The following is a 20157-nucleotide window of genomic DNA, read 5'->3' on the forward strand; positions in this document are numbered from 1 at the left end:
TCGAGATATCTGAAAGTATCTCTAATATGAATAGACGGCAGAAAAACAAAGCCTGGAAGGCTGGAATGAAGCTTCTGCTTTGGCTCTACACCCTGTTGGTGTGGAGGCTGCTGTATCACCTCTCAGCTCTGCAGTGTTATCAGGGTCATCTGGGCTTTCATCGCATTTTATCACATCTAAGTCCAGTTCCGAATTAACTCATCAAATCTGAACCTTTTCAAATGACTTCCCATCTCCTTTTACGTCGTTTTTTTGTTGGGAAATTAAGCCATTTCTTAGTTATAAGGCGCTTTCGCTACATATTTAGTCACTGCTAGTCACATATTCTCATCAACGGGTTTGTATGACATTGTACGAAATTCTGACGACCGGTCAACCTTAGGCCTACGTGACAGTTAAGTTTATCCACTAAAAGGTGACTGTGCTAAGACGACATGACAGTTAAGTTTAAGCACCAAAAGGACTAGTTCAGATTTGAAAAAAGTAAGTGGTTTAGGTTAAAACACCGGTCCCATTAAGAAGTACTTCTGGGACACGAATAGTGCTCCCCCACTTGAAAGTCCTGCGTAGGCCATGGGGTTGAAAACTTAGACGGTCATATTTTCAAATCTCCAGTTAGCTTTCAGCTCTGACTTAATGTGCGGCCATATGGAATCTGTCTTTTAGCTTTTTTAAATTCTCAATTTCGCGATTCTGTCCATGATTCTTTTATTACAGAAACTATTGGCCTCTACATTAATGCTGCCATCAGTCTGGGACTGGCCCCAGCCGGGACCTTGTCAAAAAAAGACACTTTCCACCGGGCCTAAACAACGTTTCTGGGGGAAGCCTTGAAGAAGGAAGACAAGAGTAGAACGCTTAGGAGAAATGAGATGGGTGACACTCTGCAGCTTCTATCCTGTGGAAGGGAGACCCACCGGATGAGTCATTCATTTAATGCTCATCAGTCTCTGTGACTGGAGATATTCAACACAAACAACCACGCTGATGAATCAGCTCACTACCATGCGTATTGTGAGAGATACTGTGTGACACAAGGCTCAAGCATCAGTAATGCCTTCAAATTGTATTTCAAATTGCTCGCAGAGACACTAGATCAGCCTGGCAATCAATGTGGCTTGTCCCAGTTTGACCCGAGTTCTTAAGTCACTCGTGGCCTAAACTACCACTTGCTAAGCTTCTCTGTCCACAACATAGCTTAAAGTACAACTGCTGTGATATATTTTGACTAGAGGGGTTTAAAAATGAAGGATTTCACACGAAGCTTGTTCTAATGCCTCCAGTCAGGGCAGGGGATGCAGATTCTGTTGCTCCTGGCAGTTTCTAGTTATTTTATGACTGTAGTGACTGAGGACTGAATGGTGTAGTTTGATAAATGATTGCCTTTGCTAACAAATCCCTTAAATTAGACAGCTGTTTTCCCCTCATGTTTCAGTCGGAGCAGCGTGAACAGCTCTCTGAAATGTAAGGCTTCTGTCTTTTGAAAAAGCCGCAATCATGACAGATTTGAAAATGATCTCTGTTTTGATGTTTTGCTTCTAAGGCCTCTATATTCTATGTTCAATCAGCAGAAATACTGCTTTGCAAAACACATCCTGTGAAAGTGACACCACAACAGTGGTTAAATGACAACAAACGTGTTGTCTCCGTCAGGGATGATGTCATCTCTTTTCACTCGCTTTTCTCCCAAGACTCATACAGCCCACCTCTGCTCGTTGCGCTACAGTATGATGTGGAATGGGCAGCGGAGGGAGCAAAGCGAAGAATTGCAAAATATCTGTTGCCTTGGCTACTGCAAGTGGCTGGTCAACAGTCACCAGACCTATATCTCATCCCTGCTCCCTCTCTCCAAATGCAAACATATGTCTGATGTAGAAATGGATAAATGCAACATCTTGGACTATTGAAACTATAGACAGAGCTACAGCGCATGCTGTGTTCTGCAAAACAGCAGATTTACAGCACTGAATAATCTACAGTGTGCCCTTATGTTTAATACTGTAATGTTGTATTTTACACATAAATGTACTCATCATGAGGAGTACTACCCAGCATATGAAAACAGTTGTTTAACGTCTTCTGTGACTCTGGAGGGAGATTTCCAAAGTCTGAAAAAAAATAACCCTGATGATATTATCAGGGTCATCTCAGTTTAGGCTTGGAGATTGGACAACAGATAGCCTGCATTACAAACTGGGAGCCCGGAGTTTGTAAGACATGGGCATTTACAGACAAGGAGGATGCTGTTGATGCATTAAGGGAAATTCTAGTATTCTAGTATGCTTCTTGGCACTAAACACTGAGTCAAAAGACCCTCAAATATTCTTTCAATTACATGCAGTGATTGGTCTTTATTATGACAAGTTGATTATATTCTATATATTATTTATATAATTCTAAAAGTTATTATTGATTCTGAGCTGTCATCCAACCTCTACATTATTGCCAATGACAAAATAAAAACCAAGGTCTAGACATTTAAACACCCAAATCTTTCAAGCTCCACACCTTGAAATCCAAGCTTTTTGTTAAAGCTGAAACTGAGAAGAGCTGAAGCTAAATGGTGGAAGAAGAATCCTTCGGAGTCCTGGCATTAAAAGAATAAACATTAACGAGCACTATCTAAAAAGGACACTATCGCATTGCATTATGGGAAATGTTGGAGTCAGGGTTTTGGAGAGCATAACCCATAAATGGAATTAAGTTGGGAAATCTTTGCCTCTGCTGATTGACCAATTTAGACCATTATTTTTTCTCATAATCCATGACCTTTAAGGGTTTCTGTATGTTTTTTGTATTCACCACCCAACAGCTGGTAAAATGAAATGACTTGTCAGGACCTTTTTGACAACAGGATCTCAAGAGACTTATCCTGTAAATAATACGTACATCTTTTCAAGGGTAGGAGCCAGTGTTTTTGGAGTTTGATGGGTAAAATAAAAAATTGCCTTTAATACTGTCATGCTAATATGGTGTGATGTAATCCATCACAACCTGAAAATGCTAGGCTACTTTATGCCTGACTTGTTTTCTTTTCCTTAGTCCAAAATCAGCTAAAACAGCGGTCAAAATCCCTTCACCGCCTGTCAGGGACCAAGCAGTCAAGCAGGAGGAGTCGCAAGGAAATTTCAAAAAAAGGGGTTTTTATTTTACCCACAAATCATTACAACAAATATATATAAAGTTTGGGCCCTTAAAAAGAGGTCAAACAAACAAAACTAACTTAAGCTCGAAACATAGCAAACGCAAAAGTACAACTGACCTTCCATACATGAAACAAAGGGAACTTATATACTGGCTGGTCAGACCAGGTTTAACACCCAGGGGGAGACTAACAATTACTAATATATAAACTACAAAATAGCAAAAGAAAACTTCTAAACACTTACTCCAAAAGAAATATACTCATAATTAACATTAACTGAATAAATGTACTAAATACAATACAAATCAAAACTCAAATATCTTAAGGAAAAATAAAACTAACTCCCCCTGACATAACAAACATTGGTAGAGTCCAATTTGGGCCACCACCCCTATAAAGCAGCTGTTATTCCAAACGCCACCCCTTTGTCCCAGCAGCCTGCAGGGTGTGGACTCCGTAACACTGGTAAGCGCTTTTAAGATGGCTGTGTGGGCGACGGCGGCCATCACACACCCCCTCCTTCAGAGCTGCCGCTGGGCCAGCGAGAGAGATAGTCTGCAGTGGTGTTCAACTTGCCCGGGATGTACTGGACTGTAAACCGGAACGGCTGCATGGCAAGGTACCACCTGGTGATCCGCCCATTGGTATATTTCATCCTCTCCAGCCACTGCAGTGCCTTATGGTCCGACTCCAAGACAAACTCTCGGCCCATCAAGTAATACTTGAAGGAGTCAAGGGCCCATTTGACTGCCAAGGCTTCCTTTTCCACCGTTGAATAACGGACCTCTCTGGGGAGTAGTTTCCGACTGATATATGCCACAGGATGTCGTTCCTCCTTGGGTCCCTGGAGAAGCACAGCTCCCACCCCCCTCTCAGAGGCATCCGTCTGTAACAAACTGTTCCTCAAAGTTTGGATTATGTAAAACAGGGCTCTTACTCAGAGATTTTTGAATGTCCTTGAAGGCTGCCACTGCCTCCTCTGTCCACTGGACCTGGTTAGGACATCTTGAGCCCGTCCTGTCTGTTAGCACAGCCGCCCTGGCTGAAAAGTTGGGGATGAACCGATGGTAGAAGCCAGCCATCCCCAGGAAAGATCTTAGCTGCTTCCTGGTCTGTGGGAGAGGACATGACTCAATTGCATGGACCTTTTGAACCTGAGGTTTAATTAACCCACCTCCAATGGTGAAACCCAGGTACTCTGTTTCCTTCTTAGCCAGGACACATTTGTCTGGGTTGATGGTCAAACCGGCAGCATGTAGGTGGTCCAAGACTGCCTTGAGATGCTCCACATGTTTCTCCCACGTCGTACTGTAGATGACAATATCATCAAGGTATGCACAAGCAAACTCAGACAATCCATAAAGTACCTGGTCCATTAATCTTTGAAATGTTGCCGGAGCCCCATGCAACCCAAATGGCAACACAGTAAACTGAAAAAGCCCCCAGGGAGTTCGGAAGGCAGTCAGTTCCTGAGACTGCTGGGTTAGGGGGACTTGCCAGTAACCCTTACAGAGGTCAATGGTGGTTAGAAACTCTGCTTTCCCAAGGCGGTCAATGAGATCATCAATTCGTGGGGTGGGGTAAGAGTCAAACTTTGAAATTGAGTTTAGATACCTGAAGTCGATACAAAACCTAATTGTCCCATCTTTCTTCGGAACCAGCACCACAGGGTTGCACCACTCACTCCTAGACCGCTGGATTATCCCCAAAGAAAGCATGAGATCAACTTCCTTCTTCAAAGACACAAGGAGGCGCTCTGGTATCCTGTAACTCATACGTCTCACTGTTGCATCTGGTTTTAATACAATGTCATGTTCAATCAGGTTTGTGCGCCCTGGATATTCTTGAAATATTTCTGGGTGAAGTAGAGCTCGTACCTGAGATTGTTGATCCTTGGACAGATGGCTTACATCCAGCTCTGTTGAGACTGGCAATGGCAGGTACTGGTCATCCGCCTCCTCCTCTTCCTTTACAGCCTGAATCAGGAACACCTCAGCTCTCGGGACCCACTCCTTGAGGAGGTTCACATGAAGCACCCAGCTAGAACGCTGATGTCCTGGAGTGGAGACTTGATAGGTAGTGGGCCCCAACTTCTTCTGCACCTTAAAAGGCCCCTGCCATTTTGCAAGGAGCTTACTGTCACTGGTAGGCAGCATAACCAAAACCTTCTGGCCTGGTTGAAAGCCTCTCTGTCGAGCTGACTTGTCATACCAAGTCTTTTGGTGCTTTTGGGCCTCCATCATGTGTATCTGGGCCAGTTCTCCCATTCGTTGCAGTTTCTCTCTCATCTGTACAACGTAGGAGATTACATTAATAGTCCCCTCTCTCCCCTGATCTCCTCCCCAGGTGTCCCTCAATAAGGCTAGGGGACCCCTCACCTCATGCCCATACAGTAGTTCAAAAGGGGAAAAACCTGTGGAAGCCTGTGGTACTTCCCTGTATGCAAAGAGGAGGTAGGGAAGCCATTGGTCCCAGTCCGATCCAGTCTCATTCACAAACTTACGGAGCATTTGCTTGAGGGTCTGATTGAACCGCTCCCGTCGGCCCATCTGTTTGCGGGTGATAGGGAGTAGTGCGCACCCTCTTTATGCCGAGAAGTTGGTAAACCAGTTTCAAAAGTTTAGACATAAAATTAGTGCCTTGGTCTGTTAAGATTTCACAAGGGAACCCAACTCTTGAGAAAAATTGCACCAAAGAGAAAGCCACAGTTTTTGCTTTAACTGATTTCAATGGGAAGACTTCGGGATATTTGGTTGCACTACCAACATAAAACGGTTCCCTGCTTTACTTTTTTCCACCGGACCCACAATGTCCATCCCAAGGCGTTCAAAGGGGATACTTATAACTGGGAGAGGTTGCAGTGGAGCTTTGGAGGGATTTTGCATTGATGTCTTTTGGCACTGAGAGCAGCTTCTACAGAACTGGGCAATGTCAGATTGCAAACCTGGCCAGTAGAAATGGCGCTTTATACGAGCTGTGGTCTTGTGTTTCCCTAAGTGGCCAGCCCAGGGAATTGAGTGGCCCAAGGTAAGTACTATTTCTCGGGCCACCTGTGGGACCACTAGCCGCATCACCTGGCCATTCTGATGATAAAGAATGCCGTTCTGTAGGACATACTCTTTTCCCCCGTCATTAGAATTACCCTGCTTCCTTTCTTGTGCTCTCTGCAAAAGGATAGACAAAGTTGGATCATTTTCCTGCATTTGCATTATATCAGTAGGTATTTGAAACCCCAGGGGCATATTTGGCGTAGTCTCGGTTAGTGGTTGTATGGCTGTACCCCGGAATTTGTCCTGCCCTCTCTGATCGGGTCTTATGAGCCTTTCCGGGACATGACTCTAACTCTGCATCATAGAAGGGCAAGGCACTGAGGGCTATGGAATCTGCATCCACCTGCTTAGCTTGTGCTCTAGTGACAACATTACAACTTTGAACTGGCTTTATCAAGTCATAGAGTACGGGCAGGTCTTCGCCTAAAACTACAGGGAAAGGTAAGTGATCCGCAACTCCCACAGTCAACAGATAAGCCTGTCCTTTAATCTCAAGATAAATATCGGCAGTGGGGTAAGGCTTCTCATCACCATGTACACAGCAAATAGGAACTGTCTCCAGGGTACAGATAGCATTAGCTGGTACATACTTCCTCTGTACAAGTGTCTGAGTACTGCCAGTATCAATCAGGGCTCTGAGGTTCACCCCATTGATTTTAACACCAACCATTTTCCTGGTATGGTTACCTTTGGGTTCAGGGTTAACACTCTGGCGTGGAACAAAACACATCTGGGTCAACTTGACTGGATTCTTTGGGCACATTGGTTTAATATGACCTTCTTGTCCACAAAAGTAGCAAATTGGTGTTCGGTTAGGAGCTCTGGGTGGTGCATATTGGTTCTCCCTCATGGGAGGCTTACCCGGCCCTGACGCGACCTTCGGTGGTGCTGAGGGGGTATGGGCCTGTAGCAGTCCTTGCCAGTCTTCCCACCCATACTACTCCATGGCTGGCCTGTCTCCCGGGCAGCCACAAACACATCCGCAAGAGTGGCAGCCTCAGCAGCAGATTTCGGCCCATGCTCCTTTACCCAAACCTGAAGCTCAGGGGACAACATTCTCAAGTATTGTTCCATGATCAGGACTTCACTAATTTCATGAAGTGTTTTACCTTGCGGTTGTATCCATTTGACATACAGCTCTTTCAGTCTCACATACAGCTCCTGGGGGCTCTCCTCCGGTTCCACATGGAGGGATCTAAACCTCTGCCTGTAGGTCTCAGGGTTAATATCATATTTTTTTAGAATCGCTGTTTTCACTTTATCATATTCATGAGCGTCATCTACATCCATATGCACATAGGCTCCTCTGGCCTTACCAGTCAGTAGCGGAAGGAGGCGAAAAACCCAGTCCACTTTTGGCCACCGACATGCTACTGCAATCCTCTCAAAAGTAATTAGGAAATGTTCAACGTCATCATTTTCTGTTAATTTTTCAAGTCTAGGCTCATAAGAAGATCGAGACTGACCTGCTGAAGACATCGTAGGGTGGACCGACTCTGCAGCGGGTGAGGCTTGAGCTTTTGGATGATTCTCATTCAAATTGTAGTCCTCAACGGGATCCAGTACTGTGGAAGCAGGCTCGTGGATTGGAGATGTACGATCCTCGACCTCTTGCTGCAGAAGGCGAAACTGATGCTGTAGTGCCTTGAACTGGTGCTCCTGGCGGTCAGCATGCACTCTCCATTTTTCTTCCCGGGCCTCCTGTTGACCCACAAATGACTGGATAATCCCTGCCAGGTCACTCAGCGTTGGCTCTGTGCCATCTTCATCCTCAGTACTTGATGCTCCTTTTAGTACTTCCTCCGCCATTGTGTCTTCACCGTCCACCCGAGGTCCTCTCGCTGTATGAGTTAACTCAGTCTTCTTATTCTCTGTCTGACCGCCTCTTCTCCCTCTCCCTCCTCGCATGCTTCACAAAATGGAGGAAAAAACCCAAATGAAAAAAAAAAAAACCTTGTACTCCTCAACTGGTTGATCCCACCACTGCCACCATATGTCAGGGACCAAGCAGTCAAGCAGGAGGAGTCGCAAGGAAATTTCAAAAAAAGGGGTTTTTATTTTACCCACAAATCATTACAACAAATATATATAAAGTTTGGGCCCTTAAAAAGAGGTCAAACAAACAAAACTAACTTAAGCTCGAAACATAGCAAACGCAAAAGTACAACTGACCTTCCATACATGAAACAAAGGGAACTTATATACTGGCTGGTCAGACCAGGTTTAACACCCAGGGGGAGACTAACAATTACTAATATATAAACTACAAAATAGCAAAAGAAAACTTCTAAACACTTACTCCAAAAGAAATATACTCATAATTAACATTAACTGAATAAATGTACTAAATACAATACAAATCAAAACTCAAATATCTTAAGGAAAAATAAAACTAACTCCCCCTGACATAACAAACATTGGTAGAGTCCAATTTGGGCCACCACCCCTATAAAGCAGCTGTTATTCCAAACGCCACCCCTTTGTCCCAGCAGCCTGCAGGGTGTGGACTCCGTAACACTGGTAAGCGCTTTTAAGATGGCTGTGTGGCCACGGCTGCGGCCATCACACCGCCACAGTCTAACCATATTTAAATGGATACTTCTCACAGATATTGCACTTGAGGCTAGTTCCAGAAACATGACAGTAACTTTGGTGTAGTTCTCCAGAGATATACACACACACACACACACACACACACACACACACACCCACACACACACACACACCCCAGATCTCACCATAATAGAGCCCCTTTAGGATGAAAATAAATGGGATTTGTAAAGTATGAATGTGCTGCTGAAAAATCTGCAGGCACTGTGCGTGACGCTAAGTCGAGCATGAACTGAGATCTCTGTGATCCCCTTCTTCAGATCCAACACAAAGCCTGCAAGCTGGGGGGGTTTCTAGAGATTTAAAAAAAAAAAAAAAAGTCTGAAATCTCTGCATCTGGCAAAGTTATTATTGATATTGGTATCAATTAATCCATCAACCTCACACTGGCATATCCTAATGAGTTTTCCAGCTACCTTTTTATAGCGTGGAGACTTATAGTTCCTATGCAACCATTCGGCTAGGAATCATGAATCAAGCTGTGTGCTGGACATCATTTATATGAAAGTCAGAGCTACACATCCACTGGGGTAAAAGCACAAAAGGGCAAGAAAATGTGGCACTGGCCAAATATACTGTCGTCGTCTTCATGGAAGCCTTGCATCATAAATCAGTATGACAGCATACGTGTGCATCTATCTATAAATATTCTCAAGTAAATGCTCATAAGGGTAAGACTTGTGCCTTCTGATGACTGACAAGATTTGTTGAAATAGTATTCAGTGCTAACAAAGGCTAAGCTTCAGTGTGGAAGATAGCTGTCCCAATGTGTACACGTTTGGTACACACTGCATGAGTCTTATGCCTTAGATGTTTGCTAATTTGCTAACACTGATTTCTTCCCAAAAAAAAAACACTTTGATGACAACATTAACGTTTCTGCTCTCTTAATTTTTCACAGTGACCTGAAGCGCAGAGTCAGTATTCTCATTGATGGATCCCTCATCATTGCTCAAGTCAAGCCGGAGGATGCTGGGAAATACACCTGTGCACCTAGCAACAGCCTGGGCCAACCCCCCACTGCCTCTGCCTACCTAACAGTGCAATGTGAGTGCTCTGCTTTTTCTACACTTTTCATTGTATGTGCTGAACTTCAGAGTCTGTCCTGGTTCATTGCAAGTGTTCCTCTTTATACGTGTTTGTGTGGCTCAACTCTGTACTAATAATACCTGAACCCAAGCACTAATCATGCCGTAGGTTCAGATGAATGAAACATGGCAGAGCAGGTAGAGAAAGAGACGCTGTCCACTGCAAGAACATGGATAACTTCCAGCCCCTGAAAACTTGGCTTCAAATCTTAGACATTAAATATGAATAACTAAATCAGCAACAATCAAAAACATCCTTAGGTATTGTTTTAAGAGGTCAATACTAAAAGGTCTGTTAATTGGTTTCTTGGGGACTGTGTGGGTATGGTTTGATCACATTTGATTGACAGTGATCAAACAATCCACCAAATTCCATTCAATTATTTGATAAAATGATTCTTAATCCTGATTGGGGGGATGGAAGACTGTGACATCACCTTTTTCCAACTGAGCCCCGCCCACATCCAAAGAACAAGAAAAATCATGTCATGTGAAACAAGCTAAAGTGTTCTAACTTTGGTAGAAGTTAGTGTGTTCATATAGGATCCCGTAGCTCATAGAAAGAAGCTTGTCAAGAAAATACTTTATTAGGGAATTTGAAGCTAGAATAGGCCCTTTATTTTTTGCATCATTGGGCATAACATTCCATAATAACCTTTCAGCATATTATAATTCAAGGGGTCTGAGAGAAAACTAGACTTCTACACCTCCTGGCTGTGTTCTCAGGGTTTAGAAAATGTAGTCCGTAACGAGAGACTTTGGCCAATCACAGGTCATTTCAGAGAGAGAGTGTTCCCATTGGCTGATGCATGTGCACGTCCCTTCAGATGGTAAAAGCCTGGTTCAATGGTGGTCTCAAAGAGAGTCTGACAAACACAATAAAACACGTGTCAATTTGGGCGAAGCGTTTCAGAGATGGAGAGAAAATTATTAAAATGTGTTTTATTCATAAACATGAACTTTAATTACAGTATGTCATCTCAAAGGGCTCACACAATAAAACAGGGCAGTACTTCTCAAAGAATTGCTGCTATATAACCGCATCAGGGTCACAATCACCACAGAGATGATTGAAATGAATGACTAGTACTGGTACAGGTTACTGTATGAAGAGGGTTGGACAGAGTTTCAGATTCGGGCGTTTGTTTAGCCTTTTCCAGAAAACTGCCTTCCCCAGCTTTGAGTAAATAAACCAGACCTTAGAAAATGATTGAGGATCTTGATCAGTGTGTTTCGCATAGTGCTTCATCGGGCTCATAAACACGCCGTAAACAAGCAGTGACTTAAAAAAGATGTCAAAGTCAATGGTCATGAATACACAATAGCACAGAGTACAGCGTATATCAGAAAACAGAAATGTGTTTTTAGACTGCAAAATGTGCCCGGTAAAACCTGAAGCCATTTACAATCACACTCCCACATTATCATGTCATATTCTCATTAGTTTTATCGTTACGCACGACAACAAAATTACAATTTTGAAAATGCATGTAAATTTAGCAGTGTCTATGTATATCATAATGTAATATACATTTACATAAAATACAAATTTGCTCAAAAGGAAAAGTATGGTTATCAGCCAAAGTTGTTTTTTTTCCTTTATGTATAGGTTATTAAAAATAGTTGTGTCGAGATGTTTATTTGAATAGGGACAGATGCTTAGACATAGACATTTGTGCAACAAATCTCCAATGTACAGCATCACAGCATTTATAGCTGTTGCTAGGTTCCAATGCCCGTTCCTAGAAGGGCTTTTAAAACAGTAATAAAGAACAAACATTAAACATTGCCACATTAAAATACATAAAGCACATAAACATCCAAGGCACATCCATCTCTATACATACTGTGTGTATATAGCACTCTGATTGCCGTTAATCAGGTCATGAAATTGTATTTTAGTTGTATTATTTACCAATCAAGAATGTCAAAATGTATTTTGTGTTATTGATACTCTTTAAATGCAAATAGCTAATCTCACATCCTTTAAAACACATAATATAATCTACTGGGAATCCTCATCATGTGTTACTGAGTCCAGACCGACTGCGACCGTCAGCAGCAGCTCCTGAGCTGAGAAAGGACAGCGGCAGGCCTAACTGTCTTCACCAGGCTGACTGATAGCAGACATTTTCTGGATAAAAACAGCGTTCAAGTGGGCTCCATGAGGAGTGGCAGAAAACAGCCTTGTTTTCATTTATGGATTAACTCACTCAAAACCAAAATCCCTGGTGGAAACTATAAACGCAGGGCTCAAAACTAATCTAGTTGTAGTCTTGCAGTGTGTGACCCTGCAAGATCGCCAGTCTTTACATATTGTCTTCAACGTTAGATGTGAGACGGTTGTCTTTAGATGTGAGATGGTGTCAGACTGCAGTAGTCTGTTCAAAGTCTTCTAGTGTATGGTAGGCTTGGGTGCTGCTCCTAAGACCTGTAATGGAAGGGAAACCCCTGGTCTCCAGGCCTACTCTGTCCCACCTCTCAGCCAGTGCCATACAAACACCTATTTGCTTTCTCAAATACACTTTTCTATTTGTTTGCTTTCTGCCTCTTCCTCCTGCTCCCTCTCTCTCCCCTGCCTTCCCCCCTCTCTTAATTTCTCATTTGTACTCATGTATGCATATATATTCATATGCACAGCAACACATCTCTATCTCTCCCTCCCTCTGTCTTCATCATGGGTGTCCGCCTCCTCATTCTCCCCTCCCATAAAACACTCACTCAGTCTATAATCATGACGCTTGGTGAATTTGTCACTTTGGAAAAGCATCTGGCTCTTATCCTCTTATCCAGAGCAGACAGGCAGAGGCAGGACGAGCTCCGAGATTTTAGCCTCTGCGACCGGTGACCGGCCACTGGCAGTAGTCAAGGCAACAGACATTTTGCATTCCTTTGCTCTCCTGCCTCCTTTGATGGCTGTACATTAGAGTGTGTGTGTGTGTGTGTGTGTGTGTGTGTGTGTGTGTGTGTGTGTGTGTGTGTGTGTGTGTGTGTGTGTGTGTGTGTGTGTGTGTGTGTGTGTGTGTGTGTGTGTGTGTGTGTGTGTGTGACGAACAGAAGCAGGCAACACCAGTCGTGAAAGGGAGGGAGAAGTGAGAGGGGGGGATTACATCATTGCTGTAAGACCAAGGACTTTTCTTTGTCAGACTGCAGAGCGCTCCCTCTGTCTTTCTGTCCTATTCTTTCCCCTTATTCTCATTTTTTCCTTCTGTCCCCTCTTCCTCTCTTTATCACTTTCTCTCAATCCTCAACATTCGCTTTTCACCATTCGCTTCATGCCCTTTTTCTCTCTTCTGCCTCGTCCTGTTGAAATCTCTCTCCCACAGTCTCCTTTCCTCCTTTCCTCCCTGTCCTGCCTCTGTCTTTCTCCCTGAAATGCCTGCCAGTGAATGACTTCCCTAAAGCATCTTGCAGTGGGAAACCAGCGTGTCGTGAGCGATAGCGCTGTCTGAGGGCTATATTTAGAAACTTGGCTGATATTCTTGTCTGTGGTCCTGGTGGCGGCGCTCCTCTGGGCTCTCTGTGGCGGAGTGCTGGCTGGCCGGCGGTTAGGACTCAGGAGGACAGCAGCTGTAGTACAAAGTTGTTCTGGCAACGGTGCGGTCAGTCAATCTCTCTCGCTGAGGTTTAATCCCTCCATCTCCCCTTGTCACGCACTCATTCGCTCACTCTCTCACTCTCTCATCTCCTCTCCTTTGCAAAGCCAGATGCATGCCTTTTGCCTGCTTTACTGTGTCACCCCGCCTCCTCCCCCTCTCCCCTCTCTCCTCTCTCCTCCCTCCTCCCCTCTCTCCTCTGTCCTCTCTCCTCCCCCTCCTTCCCTTCTCTTCTCTCTCCTCCACCAGCTCCTCTCTACCTTACATCATCCATTCACATCTACCTCTCTCTCTCTCTCTCTCTCTCTCTCTCTCTCTCTCTCTCTCTCTCTCTCTCTCTCTCTCTCAAATTCAAAGGGGCTTTATTGGCATGAAAGTTCCAATAACAATCTTGCAAAAGCATCAACGTGCAATTTGTCCAAATATTCGGACAGAACAAACAATTATATGAACATTAACACAATAATAGGATGGATTCATATTAATTATGTAAATCCATTTACATAGCAAATATGAAAACAAAAGTTAATGAGCAATATGAAACAAAAACAAAAAAATCAATTCTAATGAAAATGTTTAACATCAGATATACATGTATACAGGTATTTAAAGCGCTGTAACAAACTAGCTCTCTCTCTCTCATCTGTCCTCTTTCCCACGCTCAGCCTCGCTCCTCCTTCCTCTATCGCTCCTCTGATAGCACTCACGCCTCTCCTTCACCACCCCCCCTCCACCTTCCTCTCCCTCCTCTCACTCACACCAATTCTCCTCCTTATCACCCAGTGCCTGCTCTGAAGCTCTCCTCTCTGACCTCATTTAGGAACCATGCTGTTCTCTCCCCTCTTCAAGATTCAGGGTTTGGGAATGAGAAGTTTGAGCTTCTCCTCTTTTTTTTGCCCTCCTCTCTTTTCCTCTTCTCAGCCCCTTTTTCCTCTACCACATGGACTCTCTGTTTTACTTGTGTGCCTCTCTATGCCCAAAGGGTATAGCTCGACCATATCAAATCCCAATTATTTAAGACTTAAAATACAGGGAGTGGACATGTGAAAGGATAGCCACTAATGTGGAGCAAATATAGAAATAAAACTCAAACATTTAGGAGCTGATCTGATTAGGCTGATTGAGGTGAGGCAGGTCAGGTGTGATGTAGTGTGATGTTTTTATAAACTGTCTACAACTGAATGTGAGAATAGTTTGCTGGATATGCAGTAACAAACATAGTTATGTCAATGAGCCTCATGGAGACACAGCAGGCTTTGGACAGTATTTTGATTAGATGCACTGTAATACTACTTTGTTGACTTAGTATTAAATAGTAAATGGCATACAGATTTGTATGATGATTGGATGATATAATAGTTAAAGTGCTCATATTATGCTCATTTTCAGGTTCATAATTGTATTTAGAGGTTATATCAGAATAGCTTTACATTAAAATTTTTTTAAAACCACCATATTTTTGTTGTACTGCACATTGCTGCAGCTCCTCTTTTCACCCTGTGTGTTGAGCTCTCTGTTTTAGCTACAGAGTAAGACATCTCACTTCTGTACCATCTTTGTTGGGAGTCGCACATGCTCAGTACCTAGGTAAGGACTACTAGCCAGTCAGAAGCAGAGTATGAGGGCGTGCCCTGACAGTACCTAGGTAAGGACTACTAGCCAGTCAGACGCAGAGTATGAGGGCGTGCCCTGACAGTACCTAGGTAAGGATTACTAGCCAGTCAGAAGCAGAGTATGAGGGCGTGCCCTGACAGTACCTAGGTAAAGACTATTAGCCAGTCAGAAGCAGAGTATGAGGGCGTGCCATGCTAGCAGCTAGGCGAGCATTATAACGTGTGTTACAAAGTGACCACGTTTGTCTCTGAAGTAAAGGCTGGACTACAATAGAGCTGTTTGGAGCAGTTGGTGAACAGTGTTTTCTGTTGGAGATGGTAAGTCCCTTTGGGGGGGACTTTGGGCTTTTTCACTTTGTAAACCTATAACATGCACAAAAAAGATATATAACACAATAAAGGAAAGGGAAAAAGCCAAAAAGAATAATATGAGCACTTTAAAAGAAACCCTTGTTGTCCCTGGGTACATTAAGAATTATCCGGTTACATCATTTTCGCTCAATACTGAACCAATTTCAAAGATGTTTGTTCACATTAGTCACTTAGACACCAATGCATGGGAAAATCGGGTCCAGGTTGAAAGATTACCTTTAAGTGTGATAGAAGTCAGTGAAGCACACGTGCATGAGAGCAGGTTGGTAGTGAGATTAAAATCTTGTTTGATTTACTCTATGTGCCATCATGTGCACAATGCTTCAGTTCAGGAATAAAACTGATGAGCATGGGGGTTCAGTGTAGAACAATTTACACTCTGCAAACACGCACAAATGTTGATCTGAGACCAGCTGTGCTCCACATAAACTCATTTATCATTTAATGATGAGCCCACATCCCATAAACTGTTTGATTTTACAATCAGCAGGCACCCGTTTTCCTAAGCTACAAAGCGATGTTCTATCTCGTTTCATGTGTTTTTCACCAGATCCTGCCCGTGTGGGAAACATGCCATCCGTCATCTACGTGGCCATTGGTCTGCCCGGCTTCATCCGCTGTCCTGTCGATGCCAACCCCCCGGTAACTCTGGTTAAGTGGAAGAAAGATGGCCTCCCTCTCCGAATAGATAAGGTGAGCCGGTGCAGTGCTGCAGCTTTGGTTCCGCTCACTTTACCCTGCCTCAAACTGGAAACAAGTGGGTCATTTCTTCAGATGAAGCTTGAATGTGATTCCATTCTTCACTGCATCCTTTCATTTTCAGTGCGCCCCTCTGTCTCTTATTTGAGTGAAACGATTCACTTAACCTTCAAAGTTATTGATGGGAACCATTTGCATTGATCTATAACAAAACGTAACTCTTCATTACACACCGTCCATGACTTTGCCTTCCACAGTACCCTGGTTGGAGCCAAATGGACGATGGGAGCATCCGTGTGGCAGAGGTCACGGAGGACTCTCTCGGCACCTATACCTGCATGCCTTACAACGCCCTGGGTTCCATGGGATGGTCCCCTCCCGCTCCCCTGGTGCTAAAGGTACAGCCATAGCCATTTAGTCTCCGTTGCCTCCGGAAATTCCGCCGGATGTCACTCTTTTCGGCCCAATATCTGTTACCTTCTTTATGCCTCAGATCTCTGCAGGGTAAATCCAGACAGCTAGCTAGACTATCTGTCCAATCTGAGTTTTGTGTCGCACGACTAAAACTACTTTTGAACGTACACATGTTCCACCAAAACAAGTTCCTTCCCAAGACTATTTTGCAGCGGCACCGGGGCTCTGTCCGGCGCAGCCACCCAAGATGATTGTGATTGGTTTAAAGAAATGCCAGTAAACCAGAGCACGTTTTTCTCCCATCCGACTAGCCAGACTCTCCCCCGCAGAGCTGTGGAGGAAGATCTGGCAATGCGAGACTACTGTGCATTTAAATGATCCCAAGATAGCAAAAAAGGAGGCATTGCAAGTTCCCCACCAACTCATCAGTTTTGTCTTAACTGTTCTGGCTTCTTCACCCCCGGCAGGACCCTCCCAAATTCTCAGTGGTTCCTGGAGGGGAGTACAGGCAGGAGGCTGGGAGAGAACTGGTCATCCCCTGCGAGGCGGAGGGAGACCCCTTTCCCAACATCACATGGAGGAAGGTAAGACCCCTTCTAGCTCTAAACCCCACCTGCCTATGTGTATTTTAAATCACCACTTTGTGTTGTTTTAAATCACATTCACTGTTTTCCATTGAGAGTGAGTCTGAAAGCTCTGTGCCTGTAGTGGGTGCTCTGATATTAATTTCTCAAGCTACTGTTTGTCATTTTAGCATTTTTAATTACATTTTAATGATGTCTATAAAATATGCAATCAAGGGAATATATTAGATTCTCTCAATTGTTTGCTTGATTATGAAGCATGTTGAATCTCGCATATTGACTACTGTGTTTAGCTGTTGTTTTTTTCCCCCACTTAAAAAAAGATTTGATATTTAAGTTAGATATTGAGAGCAATAGTATTGTAGTAGATGTAAAATTGTAGGTTGAGATTTTTAAAAGCTGCTAAACTGTCCCTTCTGTATGTGTGGCCTCTATGTTTTTCCAAAGTGAATTCTAATTTGCATGTTCCAATCTATTGTGCGCCTCTCTCCGTCTCTTTCATTGTCTGACTCTGTCTTCTCTTGGCTGGTTGACTGCAGGTAGGGAAGCCCAGTAAAAGCAAGCACAATGTTCTGCCCCGAGGCAGCTTACAGTTCAAGTCCCTCATAAAGGAGGACCACGGGGAGTGGGAGTGTGTCGCCACCAACGTTGCCACGAGCATCACTGCCAGCACGCACGTCCAAGTCATAGGTACCCAACATGTACACGCATTCACAAACACACATTCACATATAGAAACCTACATTACATCAGACTTGTTCACCAAGCCTCCATTACTGTTGCTATACCTATCACCTACCTAGTGTTCCATTTTTCGCATTGGCACATTTTAATTTTTACATTTTCACGTTTACAAGAGGTGCTTAGTGGTTGGCTTCTTCAGAAGCTGCGTAGTGGTGGATACTTTATGTCTCCAAGAGGAAACCAGATGCTTGCCCGTGTAGACAGTAGTGGTAGTGTTGGTTGTTTTACTCTGGCTCAACCCCAAGGACAACACACTACAAGCTGTCCAGGAGTAAAATGATTTGGCTCCAGAATTAGTTTTGAAATGTTATTTGTTTCTACAATATGAATACATGTCTATGGTTAATGCAGTCATTGGCATTGTCTGCCCTGTTGTCCACCTTTTGTCCTGGCTGACCAGGACAAAAGGTGGACCTGACTGTGCTTCCTATGTGGATGTGAGCCAATCAAATCAGAGAAATACAAAGACTTTATTGAACTGGCTCCTGATTGGTTTCCTGTTGCTTTGGCTCCAGTACAGTATCTTAACAATGGAACTGGAAATGAGCAAAATGCGTATTTTGGGTGGAATTATTCTTTAGCACTTTTACTTACATTATTTACATTTGACAGGCAAAAAGATCAAGATTACATTATTCATGCAACCTAAAATGTTTCTATTTTACACTTAGATGTTACATTGGGTTGCTGGCTGGCTTAAAAACACATTACTGGTTCCAGCTTACAGTCAATGCGTTTGAAGTAAAATGAATGTACAACATTAGTGACTATTGTGCTCTTTTAACCACATCTATGTCACTGCTCTCCATTACTGCAGGCACAAGCCCCCACGCCCCCACCAGCATCCATGTGGTGCCATCCTCCACCTGGGCCAATGTGTCCTGGGACGCGGGCTATGATGGAGGCTTCCAGCAGACATTCTCAGTCTGGTATGGCCATGTGTGAGTCATCCCAGCATGCTTTGCTTCCTGCTTTTTTTCTTCTTTCATTACTTTCTCTGTTATTCCTAAAAAATGTCCTTTCCCAGGGTTGTGTTCAGAACAGTTGTGAAAACGTAGAGATGGAAATACATGAAGATCCAGTGTGAGTGAGTTTTCATCCCTAATCTTTGGAATTTCTGGAGGAACGCATAAAAACAGTTGCAACTTAACTGAACATGAACCAAAGTTCTCTGTCGTCCTGCTGCTGCTGCTGCTGCTGCTGCTGCTTTGCTGCTGCTTGACTGAAGAAAAGGCCTGGGTTGAAATGTTTCATTTATTTAATGACTTGAGATTTTAGCCATGACTGGCACAGTACAATCTTAACCACACTGAATAGATTTTTCACTTGTTAACTTCTGTGAAATGTAGGTATACTAAAAAGTAATTGATCTTCACAAGGGGGTACATGCATATCACAGTGTCTAAATAAATACAGTATTTCATCTTCTTGAAGGAGTATGAAGTACTGTTTTAACCGAGGTCTACAAGGGAGCCATCTGAATTTTGGCTGATGGGTATGTGTGATCAGAATCCATCCATCCATCCATCCATCCTCTTTGTCCGCTTATCCGGGGTCGGGTCGCGGGGGCAGCAGCTCTAGCAGGGGACCCCAAACTTCCCTTTCCTGAGCCACATTAACCAGCTCCGACTGGGGGATCCCGAGGCGTTCCCAGGCCAGGTTGGAGATATAATCCCTCCACCTAGTCCTGGGTCTTCCCCGAGGCCTCCTCCCAGCTGGACGTGCCTGGAACACCTCCCTAGGGAGTCGCCCAGGGGGCATCCTTACCAGATGCCTGAACCACCTCAACTGGCTCCTTTCGACGCGAAGGAGCAGCAGCTCTACTCCGAGCTCCTCACGGATGACTGAGCTTCTCACCCTATCTCTAAGGGAGACGCCAGCCACCCTCCTGAGGAAACCCATTTTGGCTGCTTGTACCCTGGATCTCGTTCTTTCGGTCATTGCCCAGCCTTCATGAGAGTAGGTGAGGGTAGGAACGAAAAATGACCGGTAGATTGAGAGCTTTGCCTTCTGGCTCAGCTCTATTTTCGTCACAACGGTGCGATAAATTGAATGTAATACCGCACCCGCTGCGCCGATTCTCCAACCAATCTCCCGCTGTGTGATCAGAATGTCAAAAAGAAAAAGTTTGGTGGACTTGATGGAAGCTTTCTATGACATATGACCAAGGAGAGGAGTAGAAATATACATATACGCCATTGTAATCAATAAAACAACAAGTTTACAGGATGCTGTCATTCTA

The 20157-nt window shown here is 43.9% G+C and overlaps 1 protein-coding gene across 5 annotated transcripts in view; it reads left to right on the forward strand.

Moving 5' to 3' along the window:
* Positions 1–20157, forward strand: part of igsf9bb (immunoglobulin superfamily, member 9Bb) — a 147149-nt gene that overhangs the window by 85140 nt on the left and 41852 nt on the right. For 3 of the 5 annotated variants that reach the window (XM_039777471.1, XM_039777466.1, XM_039777469.1), the window contains 6 exons: positions 9707–9852; positions 16025–16167; positions 16431–16571; positions 17055–17171; positions 17711–17861; positions 18733–18856. In XM_039777471.1, coding sequence (XP_039633405.1) covers positions 9707–9852; positions 16025–16167; positions 16431–16571; positions 17055–17171; positions 17711–17861; positions 18733–18856 — 822 coding nt within the window. The remainder of the gene's footprint in view (positions 1–9706; positions 9853–16024; positions 16168–16430; positions 16572–17054; positions 17172–17710; positions 17862–18732; positions 18857–20157) is intronic. The other 2 variants (XM_039777468.1, XM_039777470.1) reach the window with 1 other exon arrangement.

Source organism: Perca fluviatilis, chromosome 16 (genome assembly GCF_010015445.1).
Source record: "Perca fluviatilis chromosome 16, GENO_Pfluv_1.0, whole genome shotgun sequence".
Lineage (NCBI taxonomy): Eukaryota > Metazoa > Chordata > Actinopteri > Perciformes > Percidae > Perca > Perca fluviatilis.